Raw genomic sequence first — 19,645 nt, forward strand, 5'->3', positions numbered from 1 at the left:
CAGGAAACCTTTCCTTGAGGAGCATAATGTTTTACAAAAGGGCCCTACACTAACAAAATCGATGAAAGAAGTAGGCGATCAGTGTCAACTTTAGCTTACGAGACCTACAAAAAATTTCAACCCATTCTTCCTTTCCCGGGCACATACCAGTCTGGTGCGACAACAAAAGCGAAGGAACAGTTATCATGACGTTACCACTGACTTTGCGAAATATTCCACCCCAAGTAAACGCTCCCTTTTAGTAAGTCGCTCCTGAAGTCCTAATTACAGGAAAACGTCGGATGTTTATAGGAAGAAAAATGTTTTGAACAAGGTTTGCCTTTATTATATTACATCCGCATGAACTGCAGTGAACAACCTCTAAATTCGATGAGGAGTTTGTTCCCAACTATTTAAGAAAGAGACAGAAAAAACACTAATTCTGTTTAGAGATGATTTATTGCAAGAATTTCATTAAGAGGGAGACGCGTTTAAAATTCCCTTCGGTATCACTGAAGGAACGCAGTTAATGAAATTATCTTCATCGACCGCCTTTTCTCTCCTCTCGGCTACAAAAATAACAGTATTTATCATAGTCGCCTCGCAATTGAACGCGTTTCAAACGCGTTCGTGTAAAAGAATGTTGGTCATTTAGTTAACATGTGATTCATTAAATTTGAGAATGTCCTAGTAGGCATTTTCGAGACGGCCGGGTAATGGAATGTAAATCAACTGATTCAGTGTAGCTGGCCGCAGTCATTCCGATGGCCCCTTTTCAAGATGGCAGTCTTCCAAACCTTTATCTTTGAAACCTGAAGTCCTGGGTACAAGTCCTATTAGCTCCCAGGCCTTTTCATTCCAAAGGGAAAAAGTACTAGATTCGAATTCTGTTACAGAGGTCTATTCCCAAATTGCTAAGTTTCATTGAAACAATTTATTTCTGCCAGGCTCTGTTGACCATTATGTAATCACTGCCAGATAATGCCTTCAAGGAGATTCTATAGGATTTCCGGATCCAGCAGAGATGGTTCTCAGCGATTTCGTGGTTTGAAGAGTTTTATGACGTCTTCAATCGACAATTTCGAGATCTTCAAGCTCTAGGTCGTCAATATCGTCCTCCTCGAACAAACTCTCCTCAAAAGGTACTCCATTAACGAGGGCAGCGTCCACGTCTCCTTCCGGTGAGTCTGCTCCGCCGCAAGCTTCGTCGAGACCGTTTTCATCGGCGTTACTCGTGTCGGGTGTCTGAGGGGTAAATAAATGAAAAACAAACAAATCTACTTTCTATCAAACAAACAATATCTGGATAAAGGGGTAAGTTTCTAAAGAAACTGTGGTGCTGCGTCGGTGGGAGAGTATAGCAGGTAATTTAGTGTTAACAACTGGGTTGAAAACGTAAATTAGCCACCGTAAAGGGTAAAAAAGCTGACGTTTCGAAGGGGGGGGGAGGGGGGAGGGTGGTCCTGAAAAGGACTGTTTTCCGATGCAGTCACTAATGTTTTTACAACCTGAGCAAAGTCATCATCAGCTTCGTACAAGTCGCTGCATGGGGGAAAACGACTTTCGAGATGAAGCTCTTGTGATGGGGGGAGGGGAGGAACAGCAAGTATTTTAAACTTCGAAAAAAACAAAATAAAACAAAAATGTGTAAACAAAGAAGAGAATAAACAAAGGAAAACTGCGTATTCAAAGAGGAGCAAAGTTCCTTCGCGAATTTTAGGGGTGAACTGGAGGTTAAAGAGCGCCCTGAAAACATTATATATCAGCAAAATCTTGGACGTTTGAGAATTGGCGTCCGACATATTAAGCCTATATTGAAATTGACCAATTACTTTTGGATCCATGAAAGAGCAAAGAAGAATTACAGTCACCTGTTGAGCGGAATTTTCGTTGAGAGTTTCGCTAGTGGCTTGATTGGTTTTTAATCTCTCGGCAGCGCTACTTGACACATCTACTGTACCAGTGCCGTCGACTTCCTTTGCGGCACTGCTCATTTCTTCTAACGTTATTTCTCTGGCTGGTGCACCCTCACCAATTTCGTCCTAACAAAAGAGAAACCAGAGAAGTTCAGAGATTCTAAAGAGGAACGAGTGCCGCCATTACCAAACGCTCTCCTGAGCAGAAAGCTGGGTCTCGTATGAGAGGGTTAAGTTTCTAAAGAAACTGTGACACTGACGTGGGGGAAGGGGAGGGGGGTTAACAAGATCATTTAGTTTTAACAACTGAGTTTATAAAGTAATAGGCCACCATAGGAGTTTCTATAGTTAACGTTTCGAGCATTTACCCGTCGTCAGAGCTCGAAACGTCAGAATATCCTCACGGTGGCCAATTCATTTTAAAACTCAATTGACAAAACCATATTAACCCTTTAAATCCCTGAGAGTGACTAGCATCAAATTTCTTCCTACAATATCACCCCTGAATCACACATTAAGGTCATGAGAATAAAGGAAATGATCACCAACAAAAGATTGGTAAACAATTAGCTTTTGATTGGTAAACAAATTCTCCTTGTCCGCACCTTAGGAAATGTATAGAGAACAGTATGGAGAATATGCATACTGATTTTAGAGTGTAAAGGGTAACGTGTAATACTCCCCACGGCAACCACAGCACAGTTTCTTTAAAAACTTACCCTTTTCAATTCAAGTTAAGTTTCTTTTGCAAACATTACTTCCGTCAATGTAAATGACTTATCACAAAAGACTACTTACCCCATCATCCGCTCGTCTGTAAATGCTCATATCTTCTGTAGCCTCATCATCATCAGCATCAGCCTCCACCAGCTCAGGTTTGAACAAGAAAACTTCACGACCACTCACCTACAGAAGCAAAAATACAGGTCATCACTCCTGAACCCTTTAACTCCTATGAGTCACACCAAGATAGAATTTCTCATTACAATATCAGTACAATAATTATGATGCACACAAGTGATGAGAATAAGGAACAATATCAGTTACGGGATTATTAGTTGATCCAATTCCAAATTCTCCAAAGTAGCACCATGAGAATTGTATGGTAGACAGTGATGAGAATTACAGTTAGTAATTCAATACAATACAATAAGTATTACATATCAGTACACTATGACACACAAGTGACAAGAATTAAGAAAAATATCAGTTGGGGGATGGTTAGTTGATCAAATTCCCAAAAATCTTTCAAACTAACATCATACAAATCCTATGGTGGACAGTGATGAGAATTACAATTGAGATCTTGGGAGTGCTAGGGTGGACACTCACTACATCACCTACCAATTGTGTGTCCAAAAGTTATCAGAACATCTTACCTTTCCAACAATTCTACCAGACTTAAAGTCATCCTTTTTCTTTGCTTGCTCTTTTTCAAATTTCTCTTTCTTTTCTTTTAACTGGTAAAAGGGAACGAAATGTCACACTCAAGAAAGATTTTTCCATTCTTAATACACACACTGTAATTACATGTACTAAAATTATAACTGTAGCTTTTAAGTAAAATTCAACATGGATCACCTACCTTTCTCTTTTTCCATTTGAGGAATGTTTCTAATGTTAACTTTGTCAGATTTCCACCAAGTTTTGCTCTCTAAAGGCCAAAAAAAATAATAACAACGATTAAAAATGGAAAATTGACTTCAAATGTTCAAATCAAACATGTCACAGGTAGTATTCTTCTTTACAGACAGTAACAGGTAAAATTTACCTCCTGCAGGACCTCTCATTACTGCCTAAAATCACTTAGAATTCTTGAAATTCAATAAGTAAAAGTGTTGCTCTGTCCATTTGAAAATTTATCTTACCAGTGCTGCTTAGGAAAGGGAGAACGCTGCAAAAGATTGTGAACATACCACTCCAGAGATTGTTCTCTGAAAATTACAATGAAATCAAGAAATACATCTCACCTCTGTTTCTATAAACTCCTCAAATGATATTTCGTCTTTTATCTCCTTTTCCTGTTTCTTTTTCAACACAAAGCCTGGTGGCAGTGCATGTCTATATATACATTTGGGTCCATTTGGACAACTCCAGAACCAACCATAGAGTCCTTTCTCAACAGCTTCCAGAAAATATTTACAGACCTGAACAAAAAATTAGAGAAAAAATGGGAATGTATTACAAAAATCCACGACATCACTGAAAATTTTACCAATTACAACATGAGTTTTCACAACTTGCAGATGGATGTTTGATTAAAATAATAATAATAATGATAATAATAATAGTAATACTTATACTAATAATAATACATACTAACCATGTGTTCATATTGCTTTACAACAGAAGGGTCAAACAGAACTTAGTTTACAAAAAGTTACATAAAAGATAAAAATGTCTATAGATATATAAAAAAATTATCACCTGAAATCAGTAACTATTAATACTAAATGCATTGTTTCAAAGACACATCTATACAGGTTTGCAAAATTATTGTGAAGGCAGACAGATTCAGGTAACAATTAATTACTCTCTTCATAACAGAAAGAAACTAAACTATTCCAGATTGGCAGTCCTGAAAACATGATTTAAACTCCAGTGTGCTTGACTCATACCTGTTAGCAATTAATTTACAACTGTGTGTCAGGCGCAGAGAAAAACAGATTCAGCCAGTCTACAGTCAGAGCAGGACTTGAAACTCAAGCTGCTAACCTATCAATTGGTCATGCTCCTTCTCCAGCCACAAGTATATTTTAAACAAATGTAATATTGATAACCAATAAAAATTTTAACTCACAATTTCTGTTTTGGGCATTGACTTCTCCTTTTCGCCATGCTTTTTCTCAATAACTTCCTCCAATTTGCTTTGATCCCACTTGTCCATGGTATCTGAAAAAAGGAATGATCATTTTTTTTTTAACATTTTTTTTTTTTATTTTCACTTAAAGCACAAATACTAGAATAATACAAACAAATACAAAGTTAATTACACTAACGCTTATGCTATTCACTAACACTAATTACGAAATACTGCGTTACATTACATTCACAGTCGGCTAGATTTAATTTATGTTGTGGTTATATATAAAAGGAATGATCATGCCAAAGTCTATAAGAGCTATTTCAAACCAAAAAACTCCTTGAGAACAAAAAAATTAATACCCTGGAGCCTCTCGGTCAAGAACAGTTAACCGTAGCCCAGGATTAACACAAACTTGGTTTAGACTATCCTTAAACAAAAGTAAACTCTCTTCTGCTCAACTTAATCCATATCAATGACTGTGAATATGTGAAAATCATATGTGGAAAACCATGGACAAATAAGAGAATAAACATAATTTGGAACCAACATTAAGACCAGCTCCCAATGGGCTCATAAGTGCAGTTGGTAGAGCACTGCACTGGTATCACAGGGGTCATGGGTTCAAATCTCATACAGGTCTGAACTTTTTCAGGCCCTATATTCACTTAAATATTGTTCATAACTGCAACGATCACTTTCATTTTCACTCAATCCATATCCTAATCTGCTTTCATTAAAAATCATCATTTGAGAGCTGATATCAATTTCAACTATTTAAAGTATCATTCAGTATCTTAGGTCTAAGGACAGATGGCTGCGGGCTACAAAGTTGTCAGTTCCAGCACATTTGAAACTGATTACTGCTGAGTTACTCACCATTTTTGAGCTCATCCTCCTCTACGTCTCTGGCATCGACATACAGACTCCTCTTCTCCCCTTTTCTGTCCAAGGTGATATCATGAGAGAATTTACACTTGTCACCTTTGGAACATTGGCCTTGTTTGTAAAATGCACACACTACTGACTTGGGATCAGCACCTGTTGATGTACCATGATAAAATCTAGGAAACCACCTTACTTACAGATCGTCATTGGTTTAATGGTCATTCTCAGTATTGTATTATGCATTTTAATGCATTCTCTGACTCTGAGCTAATCAAAATATTCTGATCACTACCTTCTGTGACAGTTTTTGTAACAGTATAATGTTTTCTGATGTCTAAATCTTGCTAAACTTACCTGCAGACACTTTTTGCCCAATAACAGGCCTGAAAAGCTGATTTAAATCATCTTGTTCCTTCTTTTTCTGTTCTGAAATCTTTTTCTGAAATAACAATTTAAAAAAAAGTTATCGCCAAAGTTGCACGATGTCCTTGACAGATGAGCCTCTCTTTCTAGAAATCTCCATATATGGGACATAAACTGTAGTCTGCACCAAAAAACAATGCATTTGGAACTCTTATTCTAATGAAACTTTTTCTAGTCATCACTGTCCCTTGAGTGAATGTTCTTACTATTTTTAAAAAAGAGATTTTTGTAATGAGGTCCTTTTTGCTGCAACTGAAATGACATTCCTAAGTTATACCTACAAACAGCACTCACAAGAGATTCCATGACTCATTCAACACCCCTCACATGCAAAACTTATGTTTGTTATATGTTAAAGTTCACACGGCAACCAGGTGGACAATCAGACATAGTTTGAAGCTACACTGGTTTGCAGATTTAAAGAATGTAACCGAAGAAGTTACAATTCATAGACCCAACGTTTCGACACTCCTGTCTAGTGCCTTCATCAGGGGTGATCTAAACGCTGCAACAAGAGGTCCTTTTATATGATCACTAATTAGCGGCCTTTTTTCTGATGAGGTGTAAATAGGCGTCAGGAAGCAGACCGCCATCGTCACGATTTAAAGGAGCATGGGCGGAGTTAATGTGCCAAGCCTCCAAACAAATTAATGCTTAACCAAAAAAAGGTACAAACATGTGAAATTTTTGGCCTAAAAGTGCTATGTCTAAGTGTTATATACTGTTTTTATGACTTGCAAGAGAAAAATGTACAGATACCTTGCTGTCCTGCTCTTGGGCAAGCTTCACAATAAAAAGTTAAACGGGAAGAAAATAAATAAATTAATAATCAATAAAGGGGGTACATTTCTAAAGAAACTGTGGTACTGCATTGGTGAGAGAGTATAACAGGGTAATTTGGTATTATTAACTGAGTTGATAATGTAATTTGGCCACCATAAAGAGTTTAAAAGCTAACGTTTTGAGTTTATCCCTTCTTCATTTCCTCTGATGAAGGGCCAATTGTAAAAACTTCACCTTTGAAACTCTTTCAGTGGCCAATTTACGTTATCAGATCAGTTGCTAATACTAAATCACCCTTATCAAAAATCATCAATTTTCACATGCAAATAATCCACCCAATCTAAAAGTTGAAAAATATGACAAAACTGGGCCCTTTTTGGCCATTAATCAAAGAGAGGATGTCTTTGCAGGTGAACACGAAAGCTTCCTAACACTTAATCACATGAGCTTAAATACCATTAACTAAGTGAGTTAAAGGTCTGTTCAGTAAATTACAGACTGAGCATTGCCAACGTGGATTTCTGGCCTAAGCATAATGAATGCCAGCCATACAAGGTTCTGTAACTCACAGTACAGACTGAGAAATCAGGGTTAGTATGATACTTCCTATATCTGTGGCTTCATACAGAAGGGGGAAGATTTCATTCAAACAAACTTTTGAATTTAGTGAACTGTACAGTACAGTGAAATATGGCTTTCTAATTTGACCAATCATGGCACAGGTCCTAATTAAGAGATCCAATAAAGGAAGTTGAAATGAAACAATCCTGTTTTGTTACTTTGTAACATTATAGCAACTTCAACTTAAATGTTAAAAAGTCAAGAAAAATCAAGAAAAATTTGCATAAAAATTTCAACTTTTTTAATTTTAATTTCTCTTTTGATAGTAAAACTGTTCTATCAGGTCTGCGTATTATGAATCACAGTGAGCTTATTTCATAGTTTACAATATTTTTAATAATGTCGCACTGATGTAAACAAATATCATCATAGCTGAGTGATATTGTTCATACAGTATTCATTGCTTTCCAAAGTAAAGACTTTCAGAAACTAGCCATAAAAACTCAGATAAGCACAAAATAAAATTATACGTACAGTACATGTGTTTAATTTTAAATTATAAGTGCCTTCTCTTTGGGTGTGTAACACATACCTTCCTCGCACTGGGATTTCCACCAAATTTCACCTTATGAAAAAAAGATAAAGCGTTACCATTAGACAATTAGAGAACCGGAAAACATGAAAATTAATAAATAAATCCGCAAACCTGTTGAGTCACATGTTTTACGAAGGTCTGCTGTTTCTTGCCTTTCTTGTTCTTGAGGCCAAAAGTTTTATCCTATAATGGACAAAGATCACAAATATAAGTTGACAGAAGACAAGCTGTATTATCCGAGAATATGATAAGACTTTCAAATACCTCGATTATCTTTTCTTTCTTTTTCTGATCGGTTTTCTTCGATGGTTCGTTTGCTGCTTTTTTCTTCGGTGGCATGATGGCGGATACAACGATTTCCCGGCAAGCAGCGCACACAAGCTGATGATACCCACAAAGCCTTGCAAAGCTCAAGAGTGAAATTGGCGGGAAACTGAAGGTGATTATTCTACTCGTGCTTTGGGGTTTAAGGTTACATCTAAAGCTGTTATGAAGGAACAAAACATGTTCCATCAAAAAAAGGTGAGTGACTTCTTGATGCGTCGTAACGAGTGAATAAAAATTTTTTGAGTACTTTCCATGGTATAAAGTATTTATTTCAGTCATACTGAGATTTTTTTCCTACTGACCGACACAGTTCAAAGATTGGAAGCCATTTAAGTGCATAAGTGATAAGACTTTCAAATACCTCGATTATCTTTACTTTATTTTTCTGATCGGTTTTCTTCGATGTACATAACAAAAATGATCATTTTTCGCATATGGAAAGTTTTCCGAAAGCAACAGACGAAGAGCCCGGAATCAATAGCAAAATCGATTAATTCAAAAGTTGATCTAGTTCATTCATTTTAAAGAAATGTTTTTTTTTCGAACGCATCAGCATTGATCACTACGCACGCGCGCAGTTTTATCCAATCACAGCTACTTTTGCGGAGCCATTCATACGTCATGTTAGAATCCTAAGAATTCCATGGAAACACGAAAACAACGGATTAGAAACGTGCAGCTAAGATTCTTTTCACTGAAAAATTTTTCAATGGCGAGAGTTTCTTCTTATTTAGTACCAGACAGGCAATCGGATTATACCTTACTGGCTTTTCCAGAGAAACTATGGTGGATTGTTAATAATCCTAAACGAGACGAAATTCACTGGAATGCCCAAGGAACATGCCTTGTTATTCCGAACACTCAGAGATTCATTTCTGAGGTTCTAAACAATAAATCCAATGGACTTTTCAAGACAAAACACTTTGCGAGTTTTGTCCGTCAATTGAACTTGTACGGGTTCCGAAAAGTCACAGAATATGGAAAACGGGCGACATCATCTCCGTTTTCGCTGTATTCAAAATGCGAATTTAAACATCCTTATTTTCGGAAGGGAAGACAAGGTAAGTCCCTCTTATCTCATCTTTAATTCCATCTTGCTTCTATAGAAAAAAATTGTTCAGTAAAGGACCAGAACATTATTTATCGCCTTTGAGGGGGGAGGATTTTTGGGGGATCACTTAGATTTCAGGCGGAGCGGATTGGGGATCAGTCGTTGCTAACAGAGTTTTAAGGGAGGTACATTAAAACACTATAGAGAGTTTAGGAAGGGGGGAATGAGGAAAATTCTAGTGTGACACAAGCAAACAAAAATAAACCCTTATCTTCAATTTTAACTTCATCTTCTTCTATAATACAGCTACCAATTTTTTTCCTGATCTTCTTTAATTCTTAGATCTGTTAGTTCATGTCAAAAGACAACAGCATTCCTCCAAGAAGTCAGACAACAAGCGTCACATCCAATCCTCAACAAAAACAGAGCTGAATCAACTACCTGCTTCTTCCTCAGTCAGTAGCTCCTTGAATCCTAAGCTGTATACACCAATGCCATTTGTCCCTTTACAAACTTCACTTCACATGCCCTTTACTCTGTACGCACCATTTTACAATGCTTATCAGTTTGCACAAATGCAACAAGGTTCAGTGGTGGGTCTATCGAATGCTCAAGGCCTTGGATTTCCGGGACAATTTCCGCAAAGCCCATCAAGCCCCATTGTGTCGTGGGCTCAAAGTTTGGGACATCGTGAAGAAAATTTGAAACCTTTTTACTCTTTGGTACCGATGAAAAACGAGGCATTCAATGCTGGGATCGTATCTTCCCGAGAAACTTCACCACCTGAAACTGTTGGAAGTAAGTGGTTGTCCTTCGCCAATGCTGTAGATCCAGTTTGGATTTCGAGTACATTATCATAATATCACTCGAAGAATACTTTTGACTCTCTTGAGCGAACTTTCGAGCAACGGTCAATGAATAAACACTTTACAAAGCAAACTAAAAACTTCGCTCTGTCACGAGAACTGGAAGAAATAGTGCATTTTTACCGTGGTGTAACTTCTCGAAAATGAACGAAATTCGCACATTTCGTTTTCACCACCTTTGCGCAATACTGTAACAAATTATATCAAACATTGAGTATTTATGATTTTTGCTCTCCCCATCTAGGTCAAAATGGTCCTCTTTCTCCTTCAGTTATAAAATCAACGGCTACAGTTATGCCAGTTTCAACGACAGATACTATCATCCATAGTAAAGCATCAACTACAGCTACAGGAGTACGCGATACAGAGTTTGAGGTATCTACAATGAATATCATGTCAGCTCAAGGAAGCATATATGGAATGATGAAAGAGCCCGCTGAGTCAACAGGGTCACGTTGGAAAACTTTCACAGTGAACGCAATTCCAAAGGAATTGGTTGTGAAACCTTTTAACCTAGTTTCAAAATCTTTAATGTCAAGAGGAAACGGTGAAAAGTATTTGAGCGATGATCGCCTGCGGAGCATTCAAGAACCAGTGATCAATGAGAGACTAGTTTCAAACGGTAATGAGTTTTCTAAAGAATTTTTCCATGTGTAACATAAATTTCAGACGATTTAAGATAGAGGACATTATATGATAAATAAAACTAAGACTAACCTAGAGCGGAATTTAATGTAAGTTGATAAGTTTCTCCTGATGTATGAAAACCTATCTTTTCTGGTCCTTGCGTTACATTGAGAGGTTCTTGTGTTGAATAAATAGATCCTGCACAAATCTTGTTAATGTTACACTGAAAGCTGTTTGAAGGAATATAAATTTATTAAACGTCATACCCAAATTTAAACATAGAAACGCGGAAGTTTTATTTGTTTGTTTTCTTGTTGTTGTTGTTGCTGTTGTTTTTATTTGATTTCATTCTTTTTTTCACGCAACAGATAAATTTACATCTAACCCGGAACATTTTTCGTCAGGAAAACTATTTCTGTAGCTTTAATATTGAACATATTGGGACAAATCCTTAAATGAGCTGCGGATTGCCTCTGAGGTAGCCAGCTTTTGATTTCAGGTCGGGGCTAGGACACTGAGAAACTTTCAGGAAAAATTCTTCACTAGACTTGTTTAGATTGACCTTTCTCTAATTTTTTTAAATTAAGTCTCTTAGAAAACAACTTGAAAAGCTTAGAAATTTCAAAACTGAAAGCCATTTTTCGCTTCAATATAATTATTCCAGGAACTGTACCAGAAAAGTAACCCTCGACCCCATGCCCTAGACCCGGTTTTCCTGCCTCACGTCCGATAATGCTCAACGAGATTAGTCACCATTTTCAGAAGGGAATAAGAAGTGTGCCAGAGAAACCATGTGACACTGACCACTTTTTGAGACTCCAAAGTGTGACCTAACCTATTCTATTCCAGAACGGTTTCAAATTTATTAAAAAATGCCGACAGCGGACGTCAACATTTTGAATCTTGCTGAGCAACCTAGCGCTTTCTTGTGACTAAACAAACTGCCTCTCTTCTTCTTCCTTCTCTTAGTTGTTTGTTTTAAAAATCATGAGCTAACCGGTAATATGCACACCTATTAATATTTGAATGACATATTTTATTTGACATAGAGATTTATTACAGTTTCTTAATATAGCTACAGCCCTGAAAGCTATCTATAACTTCGATCTTACTAAAATGTTCCCATTTTCCATGGCCCATTTGCAGACTTGAGATTAATGGCTTGATTTAGTTTTCAAGTTTGAGACTGACTGATAAATCTCAAACGCGAAAAACTGTAAAGCAACAAGTTCTTCTTTCGTGAGCATTGTTCTTACTTATATTCGCATAACTAAGTAGCTTTTCTGGATAGAACTAATTAGAAGACAAAAGAAGCCATACCGTAAAAGTCAATTCTCGACTTTTTAAGATTATTTCATTCATTTTACTCCTGCAGAAAAAAATTTCCGCAAGCCTCGATCTGATGAACTCGACTCACTTCCGTTGGCTTGCGTCCAAACACTTGTGAAATGGGGGGGGGGGGGGGGAATTTTTTAAAAATGTTTTTAAAGTGAATACCGTTATTTTTTCTTAGTGGAAAATAAAGAACCCTAAATGGCACAATGACAGCTTGCATCTTAATCTGAACAACTTTATTTCCAAGAGTATTTCTAAAACCTCTTGTAGTGTATTCTAATTTATGTTATATTTCTAATTAAGTCTAGGAATTTATCGAAGAGACCTGGACCCTAACCGTTATTGGGTCATTCTTGTCACCAGATTGACTCGTTCTTTCAATGACAAGATGAATGTGGGACCAAGAATTAGTTCGCTTGTCGCCGTTTGTCTTTTCCCGCCATTTACGTATTCCCGCCATTTACGTATTCTCACCATTTACGTAATCCCGTCAAAGGGTCTTTAAGTCATTATAACGATAACTCCTTAGTCTTTAAAAGTAAGAAATCTAGGTGTAAAAAACCTCAATGTTTTTGACTGCGTTACTTTTACATATTTCGCATACGAAAACAACAAATCACTTCAAAGTTTTGTACCCAGGTCGTTCAATAACTACAGAGAGCCACCATGGGTGACGGTTTTATATATTTTAGACCACCCGATAAACATTAACAGGTGGTTGTCGAATGCAACCCCTTTAAAACTGAACGATCGTGGGTTTGATGACCCAAAGCTCGGTTTTGATACCGATAATATTTAATTTTTATCTTTATTTTAAGCACATAGCCTCAAGAACTAATAATTTTTTTATCTCTGTCATTAATTTGTGAGCAAGCGTTGTCGAATAGTACCGTCATTATTATGTTTTGTTTAAGTAACAAGGGTTTTTCGTTTGCCTCTACGTCTGATTTAAAAAGACGACCAAATTCACTTATTTTGTGAGCTGCAAAATGAACCGTTGATAACAAGTTGTAGGAAAACTTTGGTGCTTACACCTATCAAGATTGTGAACTTCTCCGGAGATATCGCGGCCTCAAACTTCGAAGCGTGTTTTACTCAAAAGTTTAACGTTCGTTATTCAGTGTAAGGCTCCATTTGGCAGTCTATATTGAACACTCAAATTGCAGTTCTGCTGTAAATTGTTTGCTTGTGTTAATGAAAATTGTCTGACGTGTTTGAAAAGGAGATAAAAAGGCAATATCTTGCTTGTTTAACTCCCTTAAAATACACTTCTGTGCTAATTCCGTTATTATTTTTTGAAAGTTGTTTTATTCTGTTGTACCTTGTAGCTAACGCTACGGCTTAATGGCATACGTTTGACATGCAAGTTTAGGAGATCCGTCTGTGGGAATTAATAAAGTCAGAAGATAAATTTCGTAACAGTAAGAATGAAAAGGCTATAAGCCAGCGATATAACACTATCATTACATTAGATTTACCCCATCTCAGGCCCTAGGCCCTCAATAGCGAATTTAACAAACAAATTACTTCAGGGCCTAGGGCCTAGAAAGGCCAAATTCCACAGGCTTCCACTTAGAGCCTCGTAATGAAACCGAGACAAAACCTTATGAATAATTCACATTGCAAAATGAGGTTTGCTAAGGTATACCTTACTCACATTCTTGTCTACACACAGGGGTCTGGTGCTTACATAAATAGATGCACAAATCCTTGATGGTTCCCATTTTATAGTCGCATCGAGGAACTGCGCACTGCTCGTATGTCATGGGGTCCTCACATACCCTCTTACACTGCTTGACATGGACTTCTTCTGCATCTGAGCTCTCTCCTTTTTCGCTTTCACCTTCGGCTTGGCTTTCCTGTTCCTTGTCATGTTTTGCTGCACTACCGCTGTACAGCTCAAATTCATAACCGCTGGCCACTGGCGTTAAGAGTCGGCTCAAGCTCTCGATCCCCTTTTTTATGACTTCAGCACTTCCGCTATCATCGTCTTCGTCCTCACTTTCTCCAGAAACTGTAGCAATTTCTGATTTTCTTGAGGCAGTTTCCTCCACGTTGTTCTCACTGCTCTGTACTGCAACTCCGCTAGCCTCATCTCCTGATGCTGATGCGGGTGTCAACGCCTCAACGCCACTTCCTGCCGACCCCGATTGGTCCAAGTTATCATCTTGTTGCGCACTTCCGGAGCCTGAACCGGAAACGTCCTCGCTACGCCTTGCAGCGTTCTCATTTTCAATCAGTCCTGAGCCGCTGGTAACCTCATCGTCTGAACTTTCTTGTTCTTTTTTTGTCTCTGTACCATCGTCATCATCATCATCTTCACTTTTCTCCTCATCGTCGTCGTCATCACTTTCATCATCATCGCTCTTATCACCCTCGCCGCTGTCACCGGAATTGGGACCATCTTCATCATTTCCCGATTCCTCGACCTGTTTGCCTTCATCGCCGGAAGTTTCATCACGCCTAGAGCCGGAAGTCTCCGATTTCCCCTGGCTCTCATACACGTGATTTCCGGAGCCAACGAATATGTCTTCCGCAGCTTCTGTTTGCAGAATTCTTTCCCTTTCTTCCTCCGACACCTCATCCTCTAACTCGTCACCATTGCTTCTCGTTTCATTGATCTCCCGCGCTCTTCTAAGAAGAGCTCTTCCCAGAAGGTATCTGGAGTTGGAGAATCGCTCAGCCTCTGTGCTGTAATGCAAAGAGGCGACGATAGCGCACACAAGGAACGGGAGACTCAAACGCATCCCTGTAAAGAAAAAAATGAAATAAAACATTGGTTATATCATAGGAGGCGGCATGGTCGAGTGGAAAGGGCGCTGGACTTGTAATCTGGTGATCCCAGGTTCAAGTCTGAGCACCCCGAGTTTTACCTATCGGCTTCGTTGTGTAAATAGCCAACTGGTATGCTTTCTGCCAGTTGGCATTTTCTAGCAGTTTCTGTTTATTTGAAATATTTGTTTCTCTCTTTGGCATATTGTATAGCCATAGAAAAAGCACTATATAAATAAAGTGCTATTATTATTACTATTATAGATTTTCACCTTGAATGTCCTTGTGGAGTTTATATGAAATAATTCATATTTGTACTGCGGTTGTAGATGAAAGTGGAAATGTGATCATCGCAGTAAATTTGAATGTCCTTGTTTATCAATTCTCGTTCCCCTTGGATCGCTAATTTTTTAAACCTGGACGTGTTAGTCAGAGAACATCTGAATATAGCGCATGATTGGATAGCATTTCTACATTGAAACAACGTTTGAATGAAATAAACGGAAACAGAGTGGGATTTGGAAAAAATTAAATCTGCTGGTTTAAGATTAAAGGGACAACGGTAGATATCAAATGATATATGCCAGAGATGAATCATTGATACAACGATTTAACAGAAGCAAAAGCCTTTATCTCGTATTTTCTGTGTCGGTTTTAAAGTGAAATAAATAGTCAGCACACTGAAATTGTATAGAGATAAAAAGTCTCCTTTTCCTCGTTGAGGACCGTCTACATATTATGCACATTTAAAAACTTAAAAAAATATTATCGCTCTCTTGATTTCAACTGTTTCTATCCAACTGACTGAAGTTTATTGAGGTTTCCCGTAAAGCTTTGTGGAATCGGGAAGGAGTTAGGTAATAAATCCACGAGAATTAAATGTTTTGTTAACGGTGAAGAACACAGCTTTCTGAAATAAGCGGGAAACGGGCTGAGTTCCCGAGAGAATAGAAGTGTGTTCCCTTGATGAATTTAAGGGTCTCCGCGACGTGGAATCGAAATGGAGTTAGAAATGCATCCAAGAGAATCAAATGTTTTGTTGTAGGTTAAGCACAAACAGCTTTCTCAAATAAGCGGGAAACGGAATGAGTTCTCTTATCCTAAGTTATTTCGGGTACGTAAGTTTTAATATGGATATGTTTGTTGACATAGATGACACGCCCCAACAACCTCGTTCGTTCGACCAATTCGTTACTACTTTGGAAATGATCTTTGCTCTTCACAGATACTGAGTTTGGCTTAAAAAATCAGTTTAAATACTGTAACTTTGCCATTTTCGCGAGAGGTTAGAAAGTTGGATGGTGGCAGTTCAAATTTGGTATAATATTGCGCAGTTTTTTTCCCAAATACATATCCATGTTTGCAAGTTAAATTTACGCTCAGATAATGAAAGCCTTCATACTATTCTAGGTAAAACATTTTTGCCACCAAAGTAAAAAAACTAACTGAAATATTCCTGGCTTATATTGGAATATAGATTGTGACAGTTTGGACCCCCATTTAGCACCTAAGAAGTAGAAGTCTACAAGCTTCTCGGATAAATTAAAACACTTGCTGAGACAGCCTGACGTTTTCGTGAAGTATTAAGGTGAAAACACAAATTCATGATATTAAAAAATCTTTCATTTGAAAAACTTGGCTTAAGTTTTTGTTTTCACTCGAGTCGCTGGCCTTGATTATGCCACGGTCCTGCCTGAATCATTTATCTTGATAATGTTTTGATCCGCCAATTTGGTAAACAATCCTGCCACCAGCGTATGAAGACCTTAAACATCTTTACTGCTAACATAAAGAAGTTCGGGTTAAAATTTTGAGTTAAAAAAATAAAATTTCACCATATTTTCACCAAATATGGATTAATTAAGGGAAATCAATTCATAGTACATTTAAGGACAAATGTTTTTAAACTGGCGGAAAAATCTTCTCGCGGTCATGAGATACTTGTTATCCATTCCGTACAGATACAAACCTATGTAATTTCTGCAGAATATAACAAATTTTACCTACCTTTTAATTGTTTTGTCGGCAGAAAAAACTGCGACTATTTCACGAGAAAAAAAAATCCTCAAGAAACTTGAATTTTCCGCAGAAAAGGCTTTAGACTCTTATTGAATTCTGTGACCTCAGCGGTGTGTAGCGAAACTGCTGGTAATATTTTATTTACGGGCCAAATCTGTGATGTAATTGTCCACTGAACGTAACTTACACAACGGGTGCTGTTGGAAATGCGACGAAATTGCCTGCGTAATTTCACAGACATGTTTATTCTCGGGGATTTGCTATTTCTCGGGCGGTGTTTATGCGAAGAGAATCTCTTCGTTTTTGACGACGTAAATGGTACTTTGCGGTTGTGCGTTGAATGATCGGCCAAGAATATATTTGTTTTGCGGAAGCTGACGGTTGAGATTATGGTGTATCACATTGTATTGCAGAAATAGCCTATCTCTGAAAAGGTTAATATAATTCTCGGTGATTTATCAAAAAGAAAGCCTTGAAAATGGCATTGAGGAACGGTGGAAATTTAAGGAATCTAGACTATTGAATCCGAGTCAATATATATACGACATTGCAGTTTATTTATTAAGAACATTTTACTGTGGAATATAAATGTTTACTCTTCAATTATCCTGGGTCAATTTATAATCAAGCAATCTTTACATCTTGGAATTTTTTCGATTTTAGGTCGCAGAACAAAAATTTATTTGGAACCAAAAGATTACCGACTCTGCAAATTTCTTTGAAAAAATTTTAACCATCGAAAACCAAACTTAACAGCGTCGGAAAACACTCGATAGTCGAACTGTGTAACTTTTGGACGCATCCCTTTTCCCTTATCATTGCACTGAAGAGGCCTTGTGTTAAAGTTGCGCAAGGAGTGATGGGACGACGTGCGTCTCTTCCCATCATACGCAGCGAACTTTGCTTTATCAGTTTTCAGTATTGTGTGGGAATCACCTCATCCAGCGTTTTGTCTCCATCATAGCTGGAACAAGCATTAAGCGACTGAGAGAAAGTTATAGGATGCCAGAGTCATTTGGATAGTTTATTAACTAGTTTAAATTGCACGATAGTCGCTGCAATAAAATTAATCACAACTACATGTTTTCAGAACCAGGCGCAGAGACCGGCTGCGGTTGTTTGACATTCAATATAACCCAGTTTTTGAGCACATGAACGCTAACTCTGAGTGACACGTGAGATTCAAATATTGCACTGAATACAGCCAGTGTGGAGGAAATAAATTCGAATTCATTCAGGCAGCAGGTTTTGGATGATTCCTTTAAATTTATAACCTACGGCATAAATTCTAATTTTCTGCAACTTTTGAGTTATAAGTTGCACATTTAAATTAGGACAAACTGACCTAGGCAGGTGAATGACATTTTAATTATTATTATTTTTTTAACTTAACGAAATTCTTTCCGAAAGAAACTGAATGATTTAGGGCTGTAATTACGGCAGGATCTTCCTTTAGCAGAACAATTATTGAGCGAGTAAATGGTAGTTAAAATAGAGGTGATGCAAATGTACGAAGATTTGCCTCCGTTCATTAAGGAAATTGGGAGGAAAGTTATTGTTCGTAAGTGAATTCATTTTTTTATTTTGAAGTTGTGAAAGTTTGCTCGTTTGTTTTCTGCAGTGGCGTGTGTAAATCTGGTCTTTCCTCCTCAAAAACTAAATTCGAATGAGACGCTTTAACGAGACACAAGGGGGTTTAAGCAGCTTTTTCTCATTCAATTCCTTCATTTTCTGCTGTACAATTTACAGTACAATTGTATAAATTGAACGGACTTGGGAATACTCACCGAATGCGTATATTTGTTGTAGAACTGAAAACTTCGCTCGCCCTTTCGCTACGACCACCAGAATTCAGAAGTAGGGCTGTAATTCCAGCAAGATCTTCCATAAACTCAACAATTTTTGAGCTAGTAAATGGTAGTTGAAATAGAGGTGATGCAAATTGAAGAGAGGAGCTTCACCGAAACATTTTTATTTGCGTAACGATAAAGGTGATTTAAAAGGCTTCCATCAAACTTTGGAACATTATTTTTATAAGTATCTGTCACAATCTGACACCTGTCAATAAGAGAGGGCGTAAGAAAGATTAACACTAGTATACTTTTGAAAAAAACAGCGAACTAGTTTGGTAAGGACTGTCACGACAATGATTTCTTCAAAAGCTGTCAACGATCTTACGGAAAGAATTATTCACTCTCATCGACGATTAATTAATGTATGAAGATTTACCTCTGTTTAGTAAGTTAATGGCAAGGAAAGGAATTGTAAGTAAATTCATTTTTTTAATTTTGAAGTTGTGAGAGTTCGCTCGTTTGTTTACTGCAATGGCGTGTGTAAATCCGGTCTTTCCTCCACAAAAACTAAATTCGAATAAGACGCTTTAACGAGACACAAGGGGATTTAATGTAGCTTTTTCTCATTCAATTCCTTCAGTTTCTGTTGTGCAATTTACGGTACAAATATCCAAACTGAACGGACTTGGGAAGACTCACCGAAAGCGTACATTTGTTGTAGGACTGAAAACTTACTTCGCTCGCCCTTTCGCTACGAACAAATTGTTTGAGAGAATCCAGATATTAAATGAATGAAAGTTCCATCGATTAATTCAACTTTTATCAAATACCTCACCTTTTAACTTTCCAGGTACTTTTTGTGAAGGATTAGAATTAATTACAGACGGGTTTTAGGCCGCTTGTCAAC

The 19,645-nt window shown here is 37.5% G+C and overlaps 3 protein-coding genes across 3 annotated transcripts; 1 reads left to right on the forward strand and 2 right to left on the reverse strand.

The window, feature by feature from the left end:
* Nucleotides 1-419: 419 nt before the first annotated feature.
* On the reverse strand, nt 420-8,354 carry LOC113683321 (zinc finger CCCH domain-containing protein 15). The gene is made up of 13 exons (XM_027200557.2): nt 8,213-8,354; nt 8,060-8,131; nt 7,946-7,978; nt 6,769-6,792; nt 5,941-6,025; nt 5,578-5,739; nt 4,696-4,787; nt 3,866-4,042; nt 3,481-3,549; nt 3,275-3,355; nt 2,694-2,801; nt 1,851-2,021; nt 420-1,224 (listed from the first exon to the last, which is right to left on the reverse strand). The coding sequence occupies exons 1-13, from the start codon at nt 8,285-8,287 to the stop codon at nt 1,048-1,050; spliced, it is 1,326 nt and encodes a 441-aa protein (XP_027056358.2). The 5' UTR covers nt 8,288-8,354; the 3' UTR covers nt 420-1,047.
* A 571-nt stretch (nt 8,355-8,925) lies between these two features.
* On the forward strand, nt 8,926-11,104 carry LOC113683319 (uncharacterized). Its single transcript, XM_027200553.2, has 3 exons — nt 8,926-9,336; nt 9,669-10,124; nt 10,437-11,104. The coding sequence occupies exons 1-3, from the start codon at nt 8,985-8,987 to the stop codon at nt 10,847-10,849; spliced, it is 1,221 nt and encodes a 406-aa protein (XP_027056354.2). The 5' UTR covers nt 8,926-8,984; the 3' UTR covers nt 10,850-11,104.
* Nucleotides 11,105-11,834: 730 nt separating this feature from the next.
* LOC113683326 (uncharacterized) lies at nt 11,835-17,090 on the reverse strand. The gene is made up of 2 exons (XM_027200565.2): nt 16,934-17,090; nt 11,835-14,903 (listed from the first exon to the last, which is right to left on the reverse strand). Exon 2 carries the CDS (start codon nt 14,899-14,901, stop codon nt 13,804-13,806), a length of 1,098 nt encoding a protein of 365 aa, XP_027056366.2. The 5' UTR covers nt 14,902-14,903; nt 16,934-17,090; the 3' UTR covers nt 11,835-13,803.
* Between the last annotated feature and the right edge of the window lie 2,555 nt (nt 17,091-19,645).

The sequence above is a fragment of the Pocillopora damicornis genome, chromosome 14, assembly GCF_964200805.1.
Source record: "Pocillopora damicornis chromosome 14, jaPocDami1.2, whole genome shotgun sequence".
NCBI classification, from domain to species: domain Eukaryota; kingdom Metazoa; phylum Cnidaria; class Anthozoa; order Scleractinia; family Pocilloporidae; genus Pocillopora; species Pocillopora damicornis.

Bases quoted from the DNA above. Each gene is read 5' to 3' on its own strand.
- LOC113683326 (XM_027200565.2), bottom strand. From the start codon at position 14,901: ATGCGTTTGAGTCTCCCGTTCCTTGTGTGCGCTATCGTCGCCTCTTTG.
- LOC113683321 (XM_027200557.2), bottom strand. From the start codon at position 8,287: ATGCCACCGAAGAAAAAAGCAGCAAACGAACCATCGAAGAAAACCGAT. The intron at 6,793-7,945 runs GTATGTGTTACA...TTTATTGTGAAG, and splicing joins GAAATCCCAGTGCGAGGAAG to CTTGCCCAAGAGCAGGACAG. The intron at 2,802-3,274 runs GTAAGATGTTCT...TTGCTTCTGTAG, and splicing joins CTGGTAGAATTGTTGGAAAG to GTGAGTGGTCGTGAAGTTTT.
- LOC113683319 (XM_027200553.2), top strand. From the start codon at position 8,985: ATGGCGAGAGTTTCTTCTTATTTAGTACCAGACAGGCAATCGGATTAT. The intron at 9,337-9,668 runs GTAAGTCCCTCT...TTTAATTCTTAG, and splicing joins TTTTCGGAAGGGAAGACAAG to ATCTGTTAGTTCATGTCAAA. The intron at 10,125-10,436 runs GTAAGTGGTTGT...CTCCCCATCTAG, and splicing joins ACCACCTGAAACTGTTGGAA to GTCAAAATGGTCCTCTTTCT.